Below are 17,372 nucleotides of genomic sequence, written 5' to 3'. Positions count from 1 at the left end.
CCTGGTTATGAACTGAAGTTTTTTGTGTTTTTTCCTAGCTGGAAGAAGAAAGATCTGTGCTCAATAATCAGTTGTTAGAAATGAAAAAAAGGTAAGCTTTCTGTTTATTGTTGTATGTGTGTGTGTTTAATAAGATGTCAGAACATGACATGTGTGGTAACTTATAGTAGAAAACAAGTGACCTTCTTAGATTCAGAAAATGGCATTGTGATAGTTTGGTACTTGTAACTGACAAAATATGAAAATCCATTTGCAGGGCTAGGTGTGATAGCTCACACCTGTAATCCCAGCACTTTGGGAGGCCAAAGCTGGCAGATCATGAGTTCGACACCAGCCTGACCAACATAGTGAATCCCCATCTCAACTAAAAATACAAAAAATTAGCCAGGCATAGTGGCAGGTGCCTATAATCTCAACTACTTGGGAGGCTGAGGCAGGAGAATCACTTGAACCTGGGCAGCGGAGGTTGCAGTGAGCCGAGATCGCGCCACTGCACTCCAGCCTGGGCAACAGTGAGAGACTCCGTCTCAAAAAAAAAAAAAAAGAAAAAGAGAATCCATTTGCAGAAGTTTCACTATTACTAAAACAAAAATAGTTCGTAAGCCATGTTCAGTTGCTTTCACTCAGAAGTGATCTAAAATCAGATTGTCTCATGTTACACCACTGTTACCTCCTAGTTTCAGTAACTAAACATACTAGAATCTTACATACAGTTATTGATCTGGATATAAATACTGATTTCAATTATATGAAAATTTTAATGTTCACTAATAATGGGTAATGTGATTTTAAGTGTTTCTATTTGCTTTAAAAGGCTTTCTTACTTACTCTCCCATGATAGTCAAATGATACTCAAATTAAAAACTAGGATAACTTTTTCAGTACTTTCCAATAAGGAAGAACATGACTCACAGAAATAATTGTGTAGAAGCTTCATGCTTCTATAAGCTGATAAGTCTTTGCTCTTTTAAAACGTGCAGTTTTTGTTTACAGAATGTCTGTGCTACACGGTCCAAGCAGGTTTAGGGGGTGCTACTGCCGAGAACCACAGCCTGTCCAGTGGGTGCTGCAGAATGGGTGCATATCACAACAGTGATGTGCTTTTTCGCTTGTTAAAAACAAAACTAAAAATAAAAACAAACCTTAAAGAATAGCATAACCAGTAATTTCTCCATGCTCTTGTGAAGTATTATTCCCACTCGTCAGGGCAGAGGAGGTTTCCCCACCGACCTACTGAAGTGTATGTTTTACGCAGCACTGTCTCCTCTGCCAGCGTAGCAGTTGCTTAGGAGCTGAGGGCTTTATTTATTTAGATTTAGCTATTTGGATTCCATAAGCCACATTCTAAAGGACGTTAGGCCTTGGTCCAGTGATGCATTTTCTTTTTTCTTTTTTTAATTTATTTTTTTCAGACATGATCTTGCTGTGTCTCCCCAGTTGGAGTGCAATGGCTCAATCATGGCTTATGGCAGCCTCAATCTCCTGGGCTCAGTTGATCTTCCGACCTCTCAGCCTCCCAAGTGGCTGGGACTACAGGCATGCGTGATCACACCTGGCTAATTTTTTGTTTGTTTGTTTGTTTTTTGAGGCAGACTCTCGCTCTGTTGCCCAGGCTGGAGTGCAGTGGTGCGATCTCGGCTCACTGCAACCTCCGCCTCCTGGGTTCAAGCGATTCTCCTGCCTCCCCCTCCTGAGTAGCTGGGATTACAGGTGCATGACACCACACCCGGCTAAATTTTTGTATTTTTAGTAGAGATGGGGTTTCACCGTGTTAGCCAGGATGGTCTCTATCTCCTGACGTCGTGATCCGCCTGCCTCAGCCTCCCAAAGTGCTGGGATTACAGGCATGAGCCACTGCACCCGGCTTTTAAAATTTTTTTTTATAGTGACAAGGTCTTGTTATGTTGCCCAGGCTGCCTTTCCTTTTTTTAAATTTAGAAATACTTAGTGAAATTTCACTAAGGTGGTGTTTATACTCAGAATGCGCGTATGTTTCACCACTGCCGTGCCCCTGATAAGTCTTTGTCTACTTTTTTTTTTTAAGACAGAGTCTTGCTCTATCACCCAGGCTGGAGTGCAGTGGCGCGATCTCGGCTCTCACTGCAACCTCCACCTCCCAGGTTCAAGCAATTCTCCTGCCTCAGCCTCCCAAGTAACTAGTATTACAGGCGTGCACCACCATGCCTGGCTAATTTTTGTAGTTTTAGTAGAGATAGGGTTTCACCATCTTGGCCAGGCTGGTCTCTAACTCCTGACCTCGTGATCCACCTGCCTCAGCCTCCCAAAGTGTTGGGATTACAGGCGTGAGCCACTGCGCCTGGCCTGTCTGCTCTTTTAAAATGTGCGGTTTTTATTTAGAGAATGCCTGTGCTTTACACGGTGCCAAGCAGGTTTAGTGGGTGCTACTGCTGAGAACAACAGCCTGTCCAGCAGTTGCTGCAGAATACTAAATAGGTGCGTATCACAACAGTGATGTGCTTTTTTGCTTATTAGAAACAAAACTAAAACTAAAAACAAACCTTAAAGAATAGCATAACCAATGATTCCCAGCCCAGCCAGATGTTCTCCAGGGAACTTGAAAAGTGATGCCTAGTTTGCCATGCCTAAACCTGGTCCCTGTTTATAGCCACAGTTCTGTCTCTGTGGGCCTCGGGGTATTTAATTTTACATAAATAAGGTTTTTGTTTCTTTTTTTAAAAAAAAAAAAAACCCTTATGTAAGGAGTTATCAAGGACACGTGAAAAAATAAATAGGGCTTGTTCCTGCAGCATTCTGGCAAGGGAGCTGTGGCCTGGCACGGTGGTTCATGCCTGTAACCCCAGCACTTTGGGAGGCCAAAAAGGGAGGATCAGTTGAGCGCAAGAGTTCAAGACCAGCCTGGGCAACATAGTGAGACTATGTCTCCATTTAAAAAAAAAAAAAAAAAAGGTCGGGGGCGGTGGCTCACGCCTGTAATCCCAGCACTTTGGGAGGCCAAGGCAGGTGGCTCACTTGAGGTCAGGAGTTCAAGACCAGCCTGGCAATACAAAAATTAGGCCAGGCACGGTGGCTTACACCTGTAATCCCAGCACTTTGGGAGGCCGAGGTGGGTGGATCACGAAGTCAAGAGATTGAGACCATCCTGGCTAACATGGTGAAAGGTGAAACCCCGTCTCTACTAAAAATACAAAAATTAGCTGGGCATGGTGGCATGTGCCTGCAGTCCTAGCTACTCAGGAGGCTGAAGCGGGAGAATTGCCTGAACCCAGGAGGTGGAGGTTGTAGTGAGCCGAGATCGTGCCACTGCACTCCAGCCTGGTGACAGAGCAAGACTCCGTCTCAAAAAAAAAAAAAAAGACTGGTATCTCCCTACATTTATGTAGCACTTCATAATTCACAAATTGATCTAATCTCAAAACAACCCAGTGAAATATAATGGTGGAGCTTGCATTTTTAAATGATGAAATTAGCTGGACATGGTGGCACATGCCTGTAGTCCCAGCTACTCAGGAGGCTGAGGTGAGAGGATCACTTGAGCCCAGGTATTCAGTGCTGTAGTGCACTCTGATCATGCCTGAGAAGAGCTGCTGTACTCTAGCCTGGGCAACATAGTGAGACCCTGTCTCTAAAATAAAATAAATACATAAAACGATGAAACTAAAGCTCAAAAAGTTAGGCAAGTTGGCCAAGGACTCAGGACTAATAAAAGACAGGTGCAGGCTAAAGACTCAGATCATCAGATTTTTTATGCTGGTTCTCTTCTCAGTGAATTTTTAAGCTTTTTATTTATTTATTATTTATGTGTATCTTTTTAAAAAAGAGATGATGTACTTAATGATGAAGTCCTTATCATGTAACTTTAAGTAAATTACATGCCTTTCAAAATATGGTTAGGCATGGGACGCTTTTCATGGCTTAAAAAGATGGAACATGGCCAGGTGCAGTGGCTCACGCCTGTAATCCCAACACTTTGGGAGGCCGAGGCAGGTGGATCACCTGAGGTCAGGAGTTTGAGACCAGCCTGGCCAACATGGTAAAACCCCGTCTCTACTAAAAATACAAAAATAGCCGGGCACAGTGGCGGGCATCTGTAGTCCCAGCTACTCAGGAGGCTGAGGCAGGAGAATCGCTTCAACCCGGGATGCAGAGGTTGCAGTGCGCCGAGATCGCGCCATTGCACTCCAGCCTGGGCAACAAGAGCAAAACTCCATCTCAAAAAAAAAAAAAAAAAAAAAAAGATGAAACAAATTTTGGGGCCGTGAAGTTCTCTCTCCTACTTCCCTCTGTTCCTGTTTTATGTCCTCAATGTTTAGGAGGGTGTCTCTTGAAAATCACTCTTAATTTTCATCAGAAATTATAGATAAAGGTGACTTCTTCTGGGAGTGAAAATTTCACCCCTAGTTTCTCATGTGTAGAAGTGTTTTTTGTTTGTTTGTTAATTAACCCTTATGGAAAGTTATTTCTGTTTTAGAAACCTGAATGTAAATGGATTTTAGATAATAGTTGGGGCCCTTCATTGCCTTCTAAAAGTCAGTTTGATAAAGGATTCATATGTAGGCCTGTGCGTGTAATGGTTAAATAAATGTGTCAACCATTGAGTACCAAAAAGAACTTAATATACTATTTATTTAAAAAGCCTTGCAAATACTTACATTGTGAGTATTTGAAATGTAGTTGGTCATGCAAGAACTGAGAGCTTAGTCAACACTTGAATTCAGATGTGATCATTAAACGTACATAGTTAAGATAGTAATAGAATCACTATGGCCAAATGGTCATGATATTCAAGTGCAGAACTTACTCCCAACTGTAGGATTAAACTGGTTATCATGAAGAAATTAGAATCCGGCTGGGTGCGGTGGGTCACGCCTGTAATCCCAGTGCTTTGGGAGGATCACCTGAGGTCAGGAGTTCAAGACCAGCCTGGCCAACATGGTGAAACCCCATGTCTACTAAAAATACAAAAATTACCTGGGTGTGGTGGCGGGTGCCTGGAATCTCAGCTACTCAGGAGGCTGAGGCAGCAGAGTTGCTTGAACTCAGGAGGCGGAGGTTACAGTGAGCCGAGATCGCACCACTGCACTCCAGCCTGGGCAACAGAGCAAGATTCCATCTCAAAAAAAAAAAAAAAGAAAAGAAAGAAAGAAAAAGAAAGGAATTAGTAGAATCCTTCTTTATTTGCTATGGGGTTTTTTTTCTTTTTGTTTTTTGTTTTTTTTGTAACTTTAAACATTGAGTTGCAAGCAGTATGTAGTAAAAAATTTTTCCCCAAGCATAAAAATGTAATCATTTCTTTGAAAAACTCTCAAGTTGGGTAAGCCTTTTAAAACAGGCTCTAAGAGTCTAATGGGTAAAGCAGGGTATGCCTTGCGTTGCTCTAATTGCCAGAACTGGGGGAGTTTGTTCATCTGTGCCTCTGAAGCCTGATGCAGATTTGGGAGCCGGTTTGGTTGCTCCATTCTCCAGGCTTTTTAGTGTCAAAGAAGGGGCTCCAAAGCCAAAGGCGCGAGACATGGATTTTTGGAGTCAGAATTCATCCTGTCAGTGCCAGTGCAGGATTTCTGTTAGGAGTAAAAACTGGTTTGACAATAAAGCCCCCAAATTCTGAAGAGGTCCCGTGCTACTTCAGCTCATCCGGCTCACTGTGGGTTGCTAACTGTCTGACTGTCTCCGAGCTTGCGCTACTTACCAATGCTCATTTCACCCCTCTCTTTTCCCTTTCCTACTCTTGCTTCCTTTGCTATATCTGTGTGTCTTTAATGGTAAGACTAAAGAAAGTCTATCCACGTTATAATAAATAAATTTCATATATTTTTAGTAAACCAAATTGTTGTATATATTTTTTGGCTGCCTTTGTCCCTCTGTGTCTTGCTTTTGTTTTGTAAAATATTCTCAGCAGTATATATATATATATATATATACACAAACACACACATATATTTCCTTTTTATATCTATATACAGCAAAGAACTTCAGTGCAAATTTAGTCTCCTTACTGTATTTGCGTTTCTCTTCATGGTTCTAATATTTGGTTCTTGTTATCTTGCATTTTTAAAGCTTGCCCAGTAACACTTTAAGGTATTTGCTTCATTACTGGAATTTGTTTCTTATATAAGTAGTAAGGAAAGAATCTGGGTAAAATGTTCCCTTGGGAGATGGAGAGAGAAAGATTTCTGTTCCCTCTATCCCTTCTTTCATGTTATGTTTATTTTCCCTTCTTGATTTTTTTTGGTAATACCAAGTCATTCCAGCTAATGGCTTAATATGATTTGTGACTCAGACGTCAGTAATGTTGGCATAGACGCTGGTTTAATTTAGTCCCTCCTGGTGGTTTGCATAGTGGAATTGGAGCTTAGAGATGGCCTAAGAAGCTAGCAATGACAATAGGTCACAAAGATGAGCTGCCAGAGTCTACTTATCCTGTCATTTGGTGTATAAATCACAAGTCAAATTTCTTTCTTAACCATGCACGTGTTGGTAACTTGTATAAGAAGCATTCTGGCAGCCATCTCCTTAGAAAGCAGCCAGGCTGAGAGGTTGTGTGTGTATGTGATGATGAGCAGAGTTTGTTTGGTGGCCCCAGAGAAGGGCACCTGTCCCTTTTTCCTTCTGCCAGCTGGAGGTTTGTTTATCCCTTCCCAGCACTAAGCATCTGTGGGATCTTGGCCAAATAGAGTCCTGATTATAGGGAAATCTAAATCTCTTCTTGATAACCCAAAATCCTGGTATTTTTTTAGTAAAAACATTTAAAATTACATTTTTTCAAATTTGAGTTGGATTTATAGCAAGTGAAGCTCTGGAAATCATTTTTTTAACAGAATCAACTACTAAATGCATTTAATAGAAACATAAGAAACCCAGGATTTTTTTTTTTTAGACGGGGTCTTGCTCTGTTGCCCAGGCTGGAGTGCAGTGACACTATCACAGCTCACTACAACCTCAAGCTCCTGGGTTCAAGCCATCCTCCCGCCTCAGCTTCCCTAGTAGCTGGGACAACAAGCATGCGCTGCCATGCCTAGCTAATTTTTTTTTTTTTGTAAGTTTCTGTAGAGACGGGGGTCTCACTGTGTCAACCAGGCTGGTCTCGAACTCCTGGCCTCAAGCGATCCTCCTGCCTTGACCTCCCAGAGAGCTGGGATGACATGGATGAGACACTGTGCCTGGCTGAAACCCAGGCTTTATTGCATCTTTGGATGACATCAGATATTTTTACTTCCCAGGTGGCAAAAAGCACCTGTACATTCCTTTCATTTAAGTTGCTGTTTTAACCTAAGCAAGAGCCTATGTCCTAACAAGGTTACTAGCTTAGTAATTTACCCGCACTGATGCCCACCCGTTTCCAGTGCGTGAGTAATGCTGGGGTTTTTAATTCAAGAAATTTCTGTCTCAGATTCTTTTCTTACTACTTCTCATTCTGGAGTGTAAGTGTAAGCCACACAATGAGATAAATACAACACTTATATTTTCATCTTTGTGTAGAGTTTCAATTTGCCATAAGTCATGAGATTTCTGTAACTTGTGTGCCGGATATCTTGGGTCTCACTAACCAGACATACATTCTGCCGTTTCTAACCTGGGCCTCAGTTTTCTGTTCCTCCAGTTGGTTCCAAAACAGACAACCAGTACATCCTCTGCGTTTTCCCAGTTCCTTGGAATAGAACCAGGTGTGATTTGGCTTCTTGTTAAGGTTATGACCACTCACTGGTGACTGTGGTAATGTAGTGTCTTAGGTCGTATGGCCTGTGGCCTAGCCTAGGAAACTTTTCTCCAGTTTTGTTTTTCCTAAAGTATTTTTGTCATTTTCCTCTCGTGCTTCACACTGCATGTCATTTAAAAAACTTTTTATTTTAAAATAATTTTAGATTTCCAGAAGAGTTGCAAAAGTAGTGCATCCAGTTCTCACAGACCTTCCCCCAGAGGCCCCTAATTGAACATCCTACACAGCCCCGGCACACTCATCAAAACTCAGAAACTCCCGTGAGCAGCATACTCTCAGCTGAAACAAGGGACTTCATTCAGATTTCACCAGTTTGCTCACTAATGTCCTTTTGTGTTACAGCATCCAAACTAGGATCCCGCCTTGCAGTTAGTTGTCATATCTCCTTCGTCTTCTCCATATGTGACAGTTTCTCAGCCTTTTCTTGTATTTAATGACCTTGGCATTTTGAAATGCATGTAGTTTTTATAACAAAACTTTCAGTATGGCCGGCTCACGCCTGTAATCCCAGCACTTTGTGAGGCTGAGGTGGGCGGATCACTTGAGGTCAGGAGTTTGAGACCAGCCTGGTGACCAACATGGTGAAACCCCATCTCTACTAAAAATACAAAAATTAGCTGGGCGTGGTGGCGGGCGCCTGTAATCCCAGCTACTCAGGAGGCTGAGGCAGGAGAATCGCTTGAACCCAGGAGGCGGAGGTTGCAGTGAGCAGAGATCGCACCACTGCACTCCAGCCTGGGCAACAGAGCGAGACTCTGTCAAAATAAAAAATAAAAAAAACACACAACTTTAAATAGGTACACATATGTAAACACATGCTAGCCTGCTCTCTGGGCTGTTTTCACTGTGTCCTGCGTTCCTCCCTGTTCCTCCTTCGTCTTTCCCTTTCTCTTCCCACTCCCACAACCCTCTCATTAAAGGCCTCATCCCCGCCCTCTGCTGATAACCAAGTGCTGAGTCAGGCCGAGAACATAAACCAGGCGCTCTGAATTTCTCCTTCCAGGCTCCCCATGCTTTCATTCTGCACCTGAGAAAACCATTTTAACATTTTCTGTTCTAGCCTTTATGTAATTACCATTCATTTCTATGAGCTAATTTAATGTCCTCTTCAGAGTCTATGGCTGGAAAGTAATAATCCTTCAGTTTGAGTAATAATAATAATCTTTACTACTGTTTTGGCCCATAACATCTTAAACACCCATTCTTGGAACTTGCTACAAAAGTTACTGAAATTAGTGAGAACCAATTGATATTTCCAGCATAAAGCTGCTCTGCATGACATCTGTATAACTGCTTTGCATGTGTGTATTTTAATTGTCGTTATTGCTTGGTAATAATTTATTCAAGAATTAACAAACTTCAACTTGGGGTTAGATTTTAGTAGAATATTGGGGAGGGTGCAACCGTTTTTTCTTTTTTAATTCTACCTCTTCCAAATTTATTAACTTGTTTCTTTAAGTTCAAATGGATACAATCACATGCAGACTCTGGCATGTCTATGCATAGGTAAACTTTTTCTCCCCTCACAGTAAGTAAAATTTCAAGTAAAATTTTGTGAGCATAATGGCCTTAACTCCCTATAAAACTTCCCTGTTATATATTTTTTTACATTAACTAACATTAATTATGTGTTTGTTCTAGAACAGTTGTACACCGACCAGTCTTTTGGTTGATTTGTGGAACTTTTAACTCTTTGGTCTTTTAGAGAATCCAAGTTCATAAAAGACGCAGATGAAGAGAAAGCTTCCTTGCAGAAATCCATCAGTATAACTAGTGCCTTACTCACAGAAAAGGATGCCGAGCTGGAGAAACTGAGAAATGAGGTAGAGTACCACCCAGGGTGCACGAGCTTTCACGCGGCCTCCTTTTGTTCAAACCCTCAGCCTAAGCTAAACTGTGTTTCAGGTCACAGTGCTCAGGGGAGAAAACGCCTCTGCCAAGTCCTTGCATTCAGTTGTTCAGACTCTAGAGTCTGATAAGGTGAAGCTCGAGCTCAAGGTAAAGAACTTGGAGCTTCAACTCAAAGAAAACAAGAGGCAGCTCAGCAGCTCCTCAGGTAAAGGGCGCCTGCCCAGTGCTTCTCTGTACACCCCGCTTCCTCCCGAGGAGCCCTTTCTAGTAGAGATGCTCTTCGAAGACAGCTCTCATGCTGCCCTGACCCTGACTCTCCTTAGCTCTTCCACCACTTAATCAATCAAGGGCTAATCCCACGTGCCTGCCATCCCTGTTCCTGGGGCTTCTTGTGGTCTGTCAGTATTGTCACAAACCTACTGTGATGGCTGCCTGCTGCCATCCAGACTGGGGGGTCTTAACAGTGCAGGAGAAGAGGTGGTCCCTTTGGTGAAGAAGGGTGGATTGCCTCTGTACATTCAGATGGACGTGACAGGCATTCTAACCCAGGAGTTAGCAGGCCTGAGGGAGAGCACGTGAAGGGCAAGGCTGGTGTCTGTGAGACCCTGTAGGGTCCCGCAAGGGGACACAAACTCATCCACATGTGCTGAAAGTGGTGCATCTGGGAATTCCACAGGAAAATGAGTTTTGAACACAGGCCCTTTCACTGCAGTTTAGATTGTGATTAAAAATATACATATATTCTCCCTCCACTTTTTTTTTTTTTTTCCTCAAATATAAGGTAATACAGACACTCAGGCAGACGAGGATGAAAGAGCCCAGGAAAGTCAGGTAATGTTCCTGCCTTATTGCTTTACTTTCTTGCTGTTTTTCAAAATCATTGAATCTTTCCGTTTATTTTCCTTCTCATTTGATGCCTTTTGTATCATTTAGTCTTTTGAATGGGTAATACATTCCTCTAGTCCAAACATTAAACAGAATTAAAAATATATACATTAAATGTCTTCCTCCAAACCTTCTCTCTCTTCTGCTCAGTTCCCAACCCTGCAAACAGTTAATTACTGTTATTTGTGTCTTTCCTTTTCAGAGATTTTTTAAAGTGTGTATATAAGCCAGCACTAATACAGTCTTCCCTCCCTTTTTTTTTTTAACATAAATAATAGCATACTACATAAACGGTTCTGCACTTATTTTTTTTATAGCTATGTAGTGTTCCATTACATGGATTTACTATAATTTAGTCAGTTCCCTATTGGTTGACAATGACACTGGGATGTTTCTGATCCTTTGGGTGTATTATAAACAATGCTGTAAGGAATTATCTTGGGCAGCTATCATTTTATATATTAGTATTTCTGCAGGATGAATTCCTAGAAGTAGAATTGCTCTGTCAAAGGGTTTGTTACTCATCTTAACCTTAAAAAGACTGGTTTCTTGAAAACTCAGTCTCTTAAAGCGAAAATTAACAAAACAACTTTAGTTTTAAACTAAAAATGGGATTAGGCCAGGAATGGTGGCTTATCCCTGTAATTCCAGCACTTTGGGAGGCCAAGGTGGGATGACTGCTTGAGCCCAAAAGTTTGAGACCAACCTGGACATAGCGAGACCTCATCTCTACAAAAAAAAAACCAAAAAAACAAAAAACAATCCTGCAGCCTGAGTGACAGAGCAACACCCTGTCTCAAAACAATTACCTAATTAAAAAAAAGTTTTTAAGGGCCTGGGCCAGGTGCAGTGGCTCACGCCTGTTAATTCCAGCTTTTTGGAAGGCTGTGGCAAGCGGACTGTTTGAGATCAGGAGATCGAGACCAGCCTGAGCAACAATGGCAAGACCCCATCTCTACAAAAAATAAAATTAGTTAGGCATGGCGCCATGCTCCCGTAGTCCCAGTTACCCCAGAAACTGAGGCAGGAGGATCACTTCAGTCCAGAAGGTTGAGGCTGCAGTGAGCCATGATCATGCCACTGCACTTAGGCCTGACTGACAAAGCAAGAACCTGTCTCAGAAAAAAAAAGGTGGGGTGGGGGGCCCGGGCACAGCAGCTCACACCTGCAATCCCAGCACTTTGGTAGGCCAAGGTAGGCAGATCGCTGGAGCCCGAGACCAGCCTGCGCAACATGGGCACTCCAAGCTGGGTGACACAGAGCAAGGCCCTGTCTCAAAACAAACAAAAATTTGTAAAAAGGGATTATATAAAGGCAAACTATTCTGTACTTGGAAATATAATTGTATATAGCAACAAACATCTGTCTTTTAATTTTAATATACTTTGTATGTATTAGTCATGTTCAAAATTCAAAAGTACAAAAGCCACATTTTATATTTAAATAAAAGAAAAACTCACCTTGAGATTTTAGTTGCCAGACACCTCCTTTGAGGGGCACAAAACGATTCAACACTGTACAAACTTACCATGGATTAGCATTGTCCTCTTTGTATGTCTGCTGGGCTTAATAACTAACAGTGTCTTCTCTTCCCCCTTCCTTTCTGCTTCGGTTTGTTTCATCTGCTGCTGACAACACTTTTCTTCCAATCAGCAAATGGTTCGTTTCATGTTTTCTAATTTGCGTGCACACGTGTGTGTGTGTGTGTGTGTGTGTGTGTGTGTGTGGTTTCCCACTATACTTATGTCCATTTTGTGGCTTTTTCTTCTTCCTGAAATGGAGCTCTTAACACAATAATGACTTAGAAAATGCACGTTGAGAAGTGAAGGTAGACTCAGTAGGTCTGCCTTCAGAGGTGGCCTCCATGATGCTGGGATATGCTGCAGAGAAAGACTGCATGATTGCTAACTTTGTTCATAACTCCCCAGCAGGAGAAAAAGACCAAATATTTCTTTAAAAAGTAAAATATTTATGTATATGTGTGTGTATATCTATATATATTTTAAATATTGTAAAGTGGGATCTTTCAGTTTAGAGAAATGAGACTTTTTATTATTTGTAGAAGGAAGAAATTTTTTGTTTTTAAGTCAAAATGCCCTTTGATTGAAAGGAAATGTTCAGGACAAGAGCGGTCCCTCCTGTTGGCCATCTTGTTGTCCCCACTGCCCCAGGGGTCTTGGCATGGGCACTCTCCCTCTGGGTGGTTCCTGAACACCGCCTTGTTGGCGTGCCTGGCTGTCTCTCCTAGGTTGGGAGGGAGCTTTAGCCTTCTCCATTTTCCCTGAGGACATGTTTACTTATTGCTTCACCATTATCAGTCAGTTGATAAATGAGAATCTGAAGGAAATTTCCATGTGACTTTTTCAAATCTGCCGAACAGAAAAGTCCTGGATGGATTGTAGAGTTTAACGGAAGAACTAACCTTTTTATGCATTTTGTGTGTGTGTGTGTGTGTGTGCGCGTGTGCGTGTGTGTGTGTGCGTGTGTGTGTGTGTATTTTTTTCTTTTTTGAGATGGAGTCTTGCTCTGTTGCCCAGGCTGGACTGCAGTGGCGTAGTCATGGCTCACTGCAACGTCCGCCTCCTGGGTTCAAGCGAGTTTCCAGCCTCAGCCTCCTGAGTAGCTGGGACTACAGGCGTAAGCCACCACACCCAGCTAATTTTTGTATTTTTACTAGAGACAGGGTATCACTATGTTGGCCAGGTTGGTCTTGAACTCCTGACCTCAGATGATCCGCCTGCCTCTGTCTCCCAAAGTGTTGGGATTACAGGCGTGAGCCACTGCGCCTCGCCAATATTTTTTATGTGGTAGAATGAAAACAAACTTGTGCCCATATATTCAGAAATATAAGATTATGACTTCTGGAGAATGCAAGATTTTTTTCTCCTATTTAAAAAAATGTTTCTTATATTTTTTCATGAATCAATAGCACTCCACCAACCCACAGATTTAGATGTTTAGGAATAATTTCAGCTGGGTACAGTGGCTCATGCCTGTAATCCCAACACTTTGGGAGGCCGAGGCAGGCGGATCACGAGGTCAGGAGTTTGAGACCATCCTGGACAATATGATGAAACCCCGTCTCTATTAAAAATACAAAAATTAGCTGGGTTTGGTGGCACGCGCCTATAGTCCCAGCTACTCGGGAGGCTGAGGCAGGAGAATCACTTGAAGCTGGGAGGCTGAGGCAGGAGAATCACTTGAACCTGGGAGGCAGAGGTCGCAGTGAGCCGAGATCGAGCCACTGCACTCCAGCCTGGGCAACAGAGCAAGACTCTGTCTCATAAATAAATAAAATAATTAATTAATTAATTCATGGCCTGGCACCGTGGCTCACACATGTATTCCCAGCACTTTGGGAGGCCAAGGCGGGTGGATCACCTGAGGTCAGGAGTTTGAGACCATCCTGGCCAACATGGCAAAACCCCGTCTCTACTAAAAATACAAAAATCAGCCAGGCGTGGTGGTGCATGCCTGTAATCCCAGCTATTCAGGAGGCTGAGACAGTAGGATTGCTTGAACCCAGGAGACAGAGGCTGCAGTGAGCCGAGATCCTGCCACTGCACTCCAGCCTGGCAACAGAGCGAGGAAAAAAAAAGAATAATTTCATTTGCCTCAAAAACAAATGAAGTTTACCCATGTTATACCTAGAAACATTCAATGAAGTGTAATTTAAATTTTTTTTTAAAATATAAAATAGCGTCTCCTCAGTAATGAACATTTGAAGAAATCTGAAAGGTGTGAGGGGGTAAAAGAAACTGCCATAGCCTTACCACCTAGACATGGCCTCATTTAAGTTCAGCTCTTTACTCACACAATCTCAGCATGCCTGTCCTCCGGGAGAGTGAAAAGCATGGGTCCCTAATAGCCGCTGTTGGCCCCTTCTGCACACTTTGCCGCCAGAGCTTAAAGGTGTAAACTTCATGACTTCTTGATGCTCCAGCTTATATATATTCTTGACATTTTACACATCTTTTTTTTTTTTTTTAACAAATCAGATTGATTTCCTAAATTCAGTAATAGTGGACCTTCAAAGGAAGAATCAAGACCTCAAGATGAAGGTGGAGATGATGTCAGAAGCAGCCCTGAATGGGAACGGGGATGACCTAAACAATTATGACAGGTATTTCATATGAAGACATACTGAGTGCTGTAATCCCAGCACTTTGGGAGGCCGAGGCGGGCGGACCACTTGAGGGTCAGGAGTTCAAGACCAGCCTGGCCAACACGATGAAACCTCGTCTCTACTAAAAATACAAAAGTTAGCCAGGCGTAGTGTTGCATGCCTGTAATCCCAGCTACTTGGGAGGCTGAGGCAGGAGAACTACTTGAGCCTTGGAGCTGGAGGTTGCAGTGAGCCGAGATTGCGCCACTGTACTCCAACCTGGGTGACAGAGCAAGACCCTGTCTCAAAAAAAGCCATACTGATTGGAACCTTAGTTTCATCAAAATAAATATGTTTTTAAAGTGAGCTTCTCTAGGGGATTGTAAAAAGATGCAACAAAAAAAACCAAATGTTTTGTGGTTCCTTTGCCATAAATAGATTTCCATAAATCTGGCAAGTGAGTGAGAGGAGACTACAAATGCTTTGACATGAAGATTTTAAATGTGAGGCTGGCGTGGTGGCCACGACTGTAATCCCAGCACTTTGGGAGGCCGAGGTGGGCAGATCACCTGGGGTCAGGAGTTCGAGACCAACTTGGCTAACTTGGCAAAACCCCATCTCTACTGAAAATACAAAAAAGTAACTGTGTGGGGTGGCACGCACCTGTAATCCCAGCTACTTGGGAGGCTGAGGCAGGAGAATTGCTTTCACCCAGGAGGTGGAGATTGCAGTAAGCCAAGATCATGCCACTGCACTCCAGCCTGGGTGAGAGTCTGAGACTCCATCTCAAAAATAAAAAAAATACTTTAAATGTGGGATAATGCACTACTTATACTGGAAGCTCACAGACTTGGCCATAATTAGTTCTTGCTTAATTTTTAAATTTTTTGCAAGTGTTCTTGTCTCTTCAGTTTCTTCTGATAAATTTTCTGATTTCACACATTAACATTTGTAGTGATGATCAGGAGAAACAGTCCAAGAAGAAACCTCGCCTCTTCTGTGACATTTGTGACTGCTTTGATCTCCACGACACAGAGGATTGTCCTACCCAGGCACAGATGTCAGAGGACCCTCCCCATTCCACACACCATGGCAGTCGGGGTGAGGAACGCCCATACTGTGAAATCTGTGAGATGTTTGGACACTGGGCCACCAACTGCAATGACGACGAAACCTTCTGATGAAGCCTCCAGTGGAGAACTGGGCTTGCTCAGACGCACTCGCATTGACACAACGTAACACCAGCATTGTGTGTGCAGACTTCAGGAGAACTCATGTTATTTTTTAACCCCGTCAACAAATCTAGGGAAATATTTTGATCTTCAACAAATTGCCCTTTAGTCTCCCCGTATGAGTTAGAATAATAAATATTTAGTAGGTGAGTTTTCACCTCGAATTTTGTTTTCTTGATTTTTACGTTTGAAGACATTGCACCAGATGCCATTACATTTATTGGCCCCCCGACCTTGTAGAAAAATCCCTACCCTCACAATACCTTATTTAAGTAACTTTAAATTATGCCGTTACTTTTCATATTTGCACTAAGATATTTCCAGGCTGCATTTGTATATTTAGATTTTTTGGTTAAGCTTTGACACTGGAATGAGTTGAAAAAATGTGCCATTTTGCATTTTCATCTACTCATTTAAAGTATTTTATTCTTATTCAAAGAAATATCTGAGCTCTTTGCACTACCTGTTATCAGTAGTGCCTTTACTTCAGGCTTGATAATACTTAGGTGTGATTATAAAATCATGAAGCAGGTAAAGGGAGGGGCAAGCCCCCAAACTGCTGTGGGGACATTTTATAATCTATATGCTGCACCCACTTAATCTACTGTGGTGTTTTGTTTATTAGTTTTGCATAATTTCAGCTTCTATATATTATATGTATATATTTTTTAAAAATCTATATTTTGGGAAAAAAACATACACAATGTGTCTTTCTTTTTGGACATTTACCTTTTTGAAAAAGAAAACACTTAAAATGATCATTAGGACATAACAGACTAGGCCAGACATAGCATCTTGTGGCTTTGCAACCATTTTCATTTGTTTGTTTTCCTTTTATTTCTTAACGAGATTTAAATAACTGGAGGAATTTTCTCCAATTTTTTTTCCTTCTCTAGCAGGTATCCCCAGCAGTCAATTAACAATAAGCCAGTATAAAACACCTAAATAACCAATCTACAATCTTCCTTCACAAGTTTTTTTACTGTTTTTAGATGAATGTACGATGAGAAATTCAACGTTAATAATTTTGGATTTTCTTATCACAAAAAAGAAAATGAAGGACCTCAAAGCACCTGAACAGTTTATCGACCAGTTTGAATCTATTTATCTTCATTTGAATGTCTTCTAGAATATGTAAAAAGTAATAAAATGTATCTTCCATGCTACATGTACAATAAGAACTTCTATAATTGTATATATGCCTTTGATGTATTTTCCCCTCAAGATTATCAACTGTGTGTTCGACAGTGAATATTCAATCTGTTACCAGTTGAAATTTTTGGTTATAAATGTAATACGAATTGTTTCACAAACAGAAAACATGTAAAGCAGTATTAAAATTTGGCCAAACAAGTGTTCTGTATCTACTTTAATAAATGGTTATTCTTTTTTGTTTTGTGGGTTTTGTTTTGTTTGAGACAGGGTCTCACTCTGTTGCCCAGGCTGGAATACAGTGGCACAATCATGGATTGCTGCAGCCTCCAACTCCTGAGCTCAAGCAATCCTCTCGCCTCAGCCTCTGAAGCAGCTAGGACTACAGGCAAGTGCCACCACACCTGGCCAATTTTTTTTTTTTTTTTTTTTTTTTGAGATGGAGTCTCAC

The 17,372-nt window shown here is 41.8% G+C and overlaps 1 protein-coding gene across 37 annotated transcripts in view; it reads left to right on the top strand.

Annotated features, from left to right (window-relative positions):
* CLIP1 (CAP-Gly domain containing linker protein 1) overlaps positions 1-17,158 on the top strand; it is a 154,672-nt gene extending 137,514 nt beyond the window's left edge. For 34 of the 37 annotated variants that reach the window (XM_063786085.1, XM_063786090.1, XM_063786083.1 and 31 more), the window contains 6 exons: positions 39-91; positions 9,402-9,519; positions 9,602-9,752; positions 10,329-10,378; positions 14,431-14,555; positions 15,493-17,158. In XM_063786085.1, coding sequence (XP_063642155.1) covers positions 39-91; positions 9,402-9,519; positions 9,602-9,752; positions 10,329-10,378; positions 14,431-14,555; positions 15,493-15,718 — 723 coding nt within the window. In that variant the 3' untranslated portion in view covers positions 15,719-17,158. Of the gene's footprint in view, positions 1-38; positions 92-9,337; positions 9,520-9,601; positions 9,753-10,328; positions 10,379-14,430; positions 14,556-15,492 lie in introns of those variants that run through there. The other 3 variants (XR_010148169.1, XR_010148170.1, XM_009426460.5) reach the window with 3 other exon arrangements.
* The last annotated feature ends 214 nt before the right edge of the window (positions 17,159-17,372 follow it).

Source organism: Pan troglodytes, chromosome 10 (assembly GCF_028858775.2).
Source record: "Pan troglodytes isolate AG18354 chromosome 10, NHGRI_mPanTro3-v2.0_pri, whole genome shotgun sequence".
Lineage (NCBI taxonomy): Eukaryota > Metazoa > Chordata > Mammalia > Primates > Hominidae > Pan > Pan troglodytes.
This window is presented reverse-complemented; position numbering and strand designations above follow the sequence as displayed.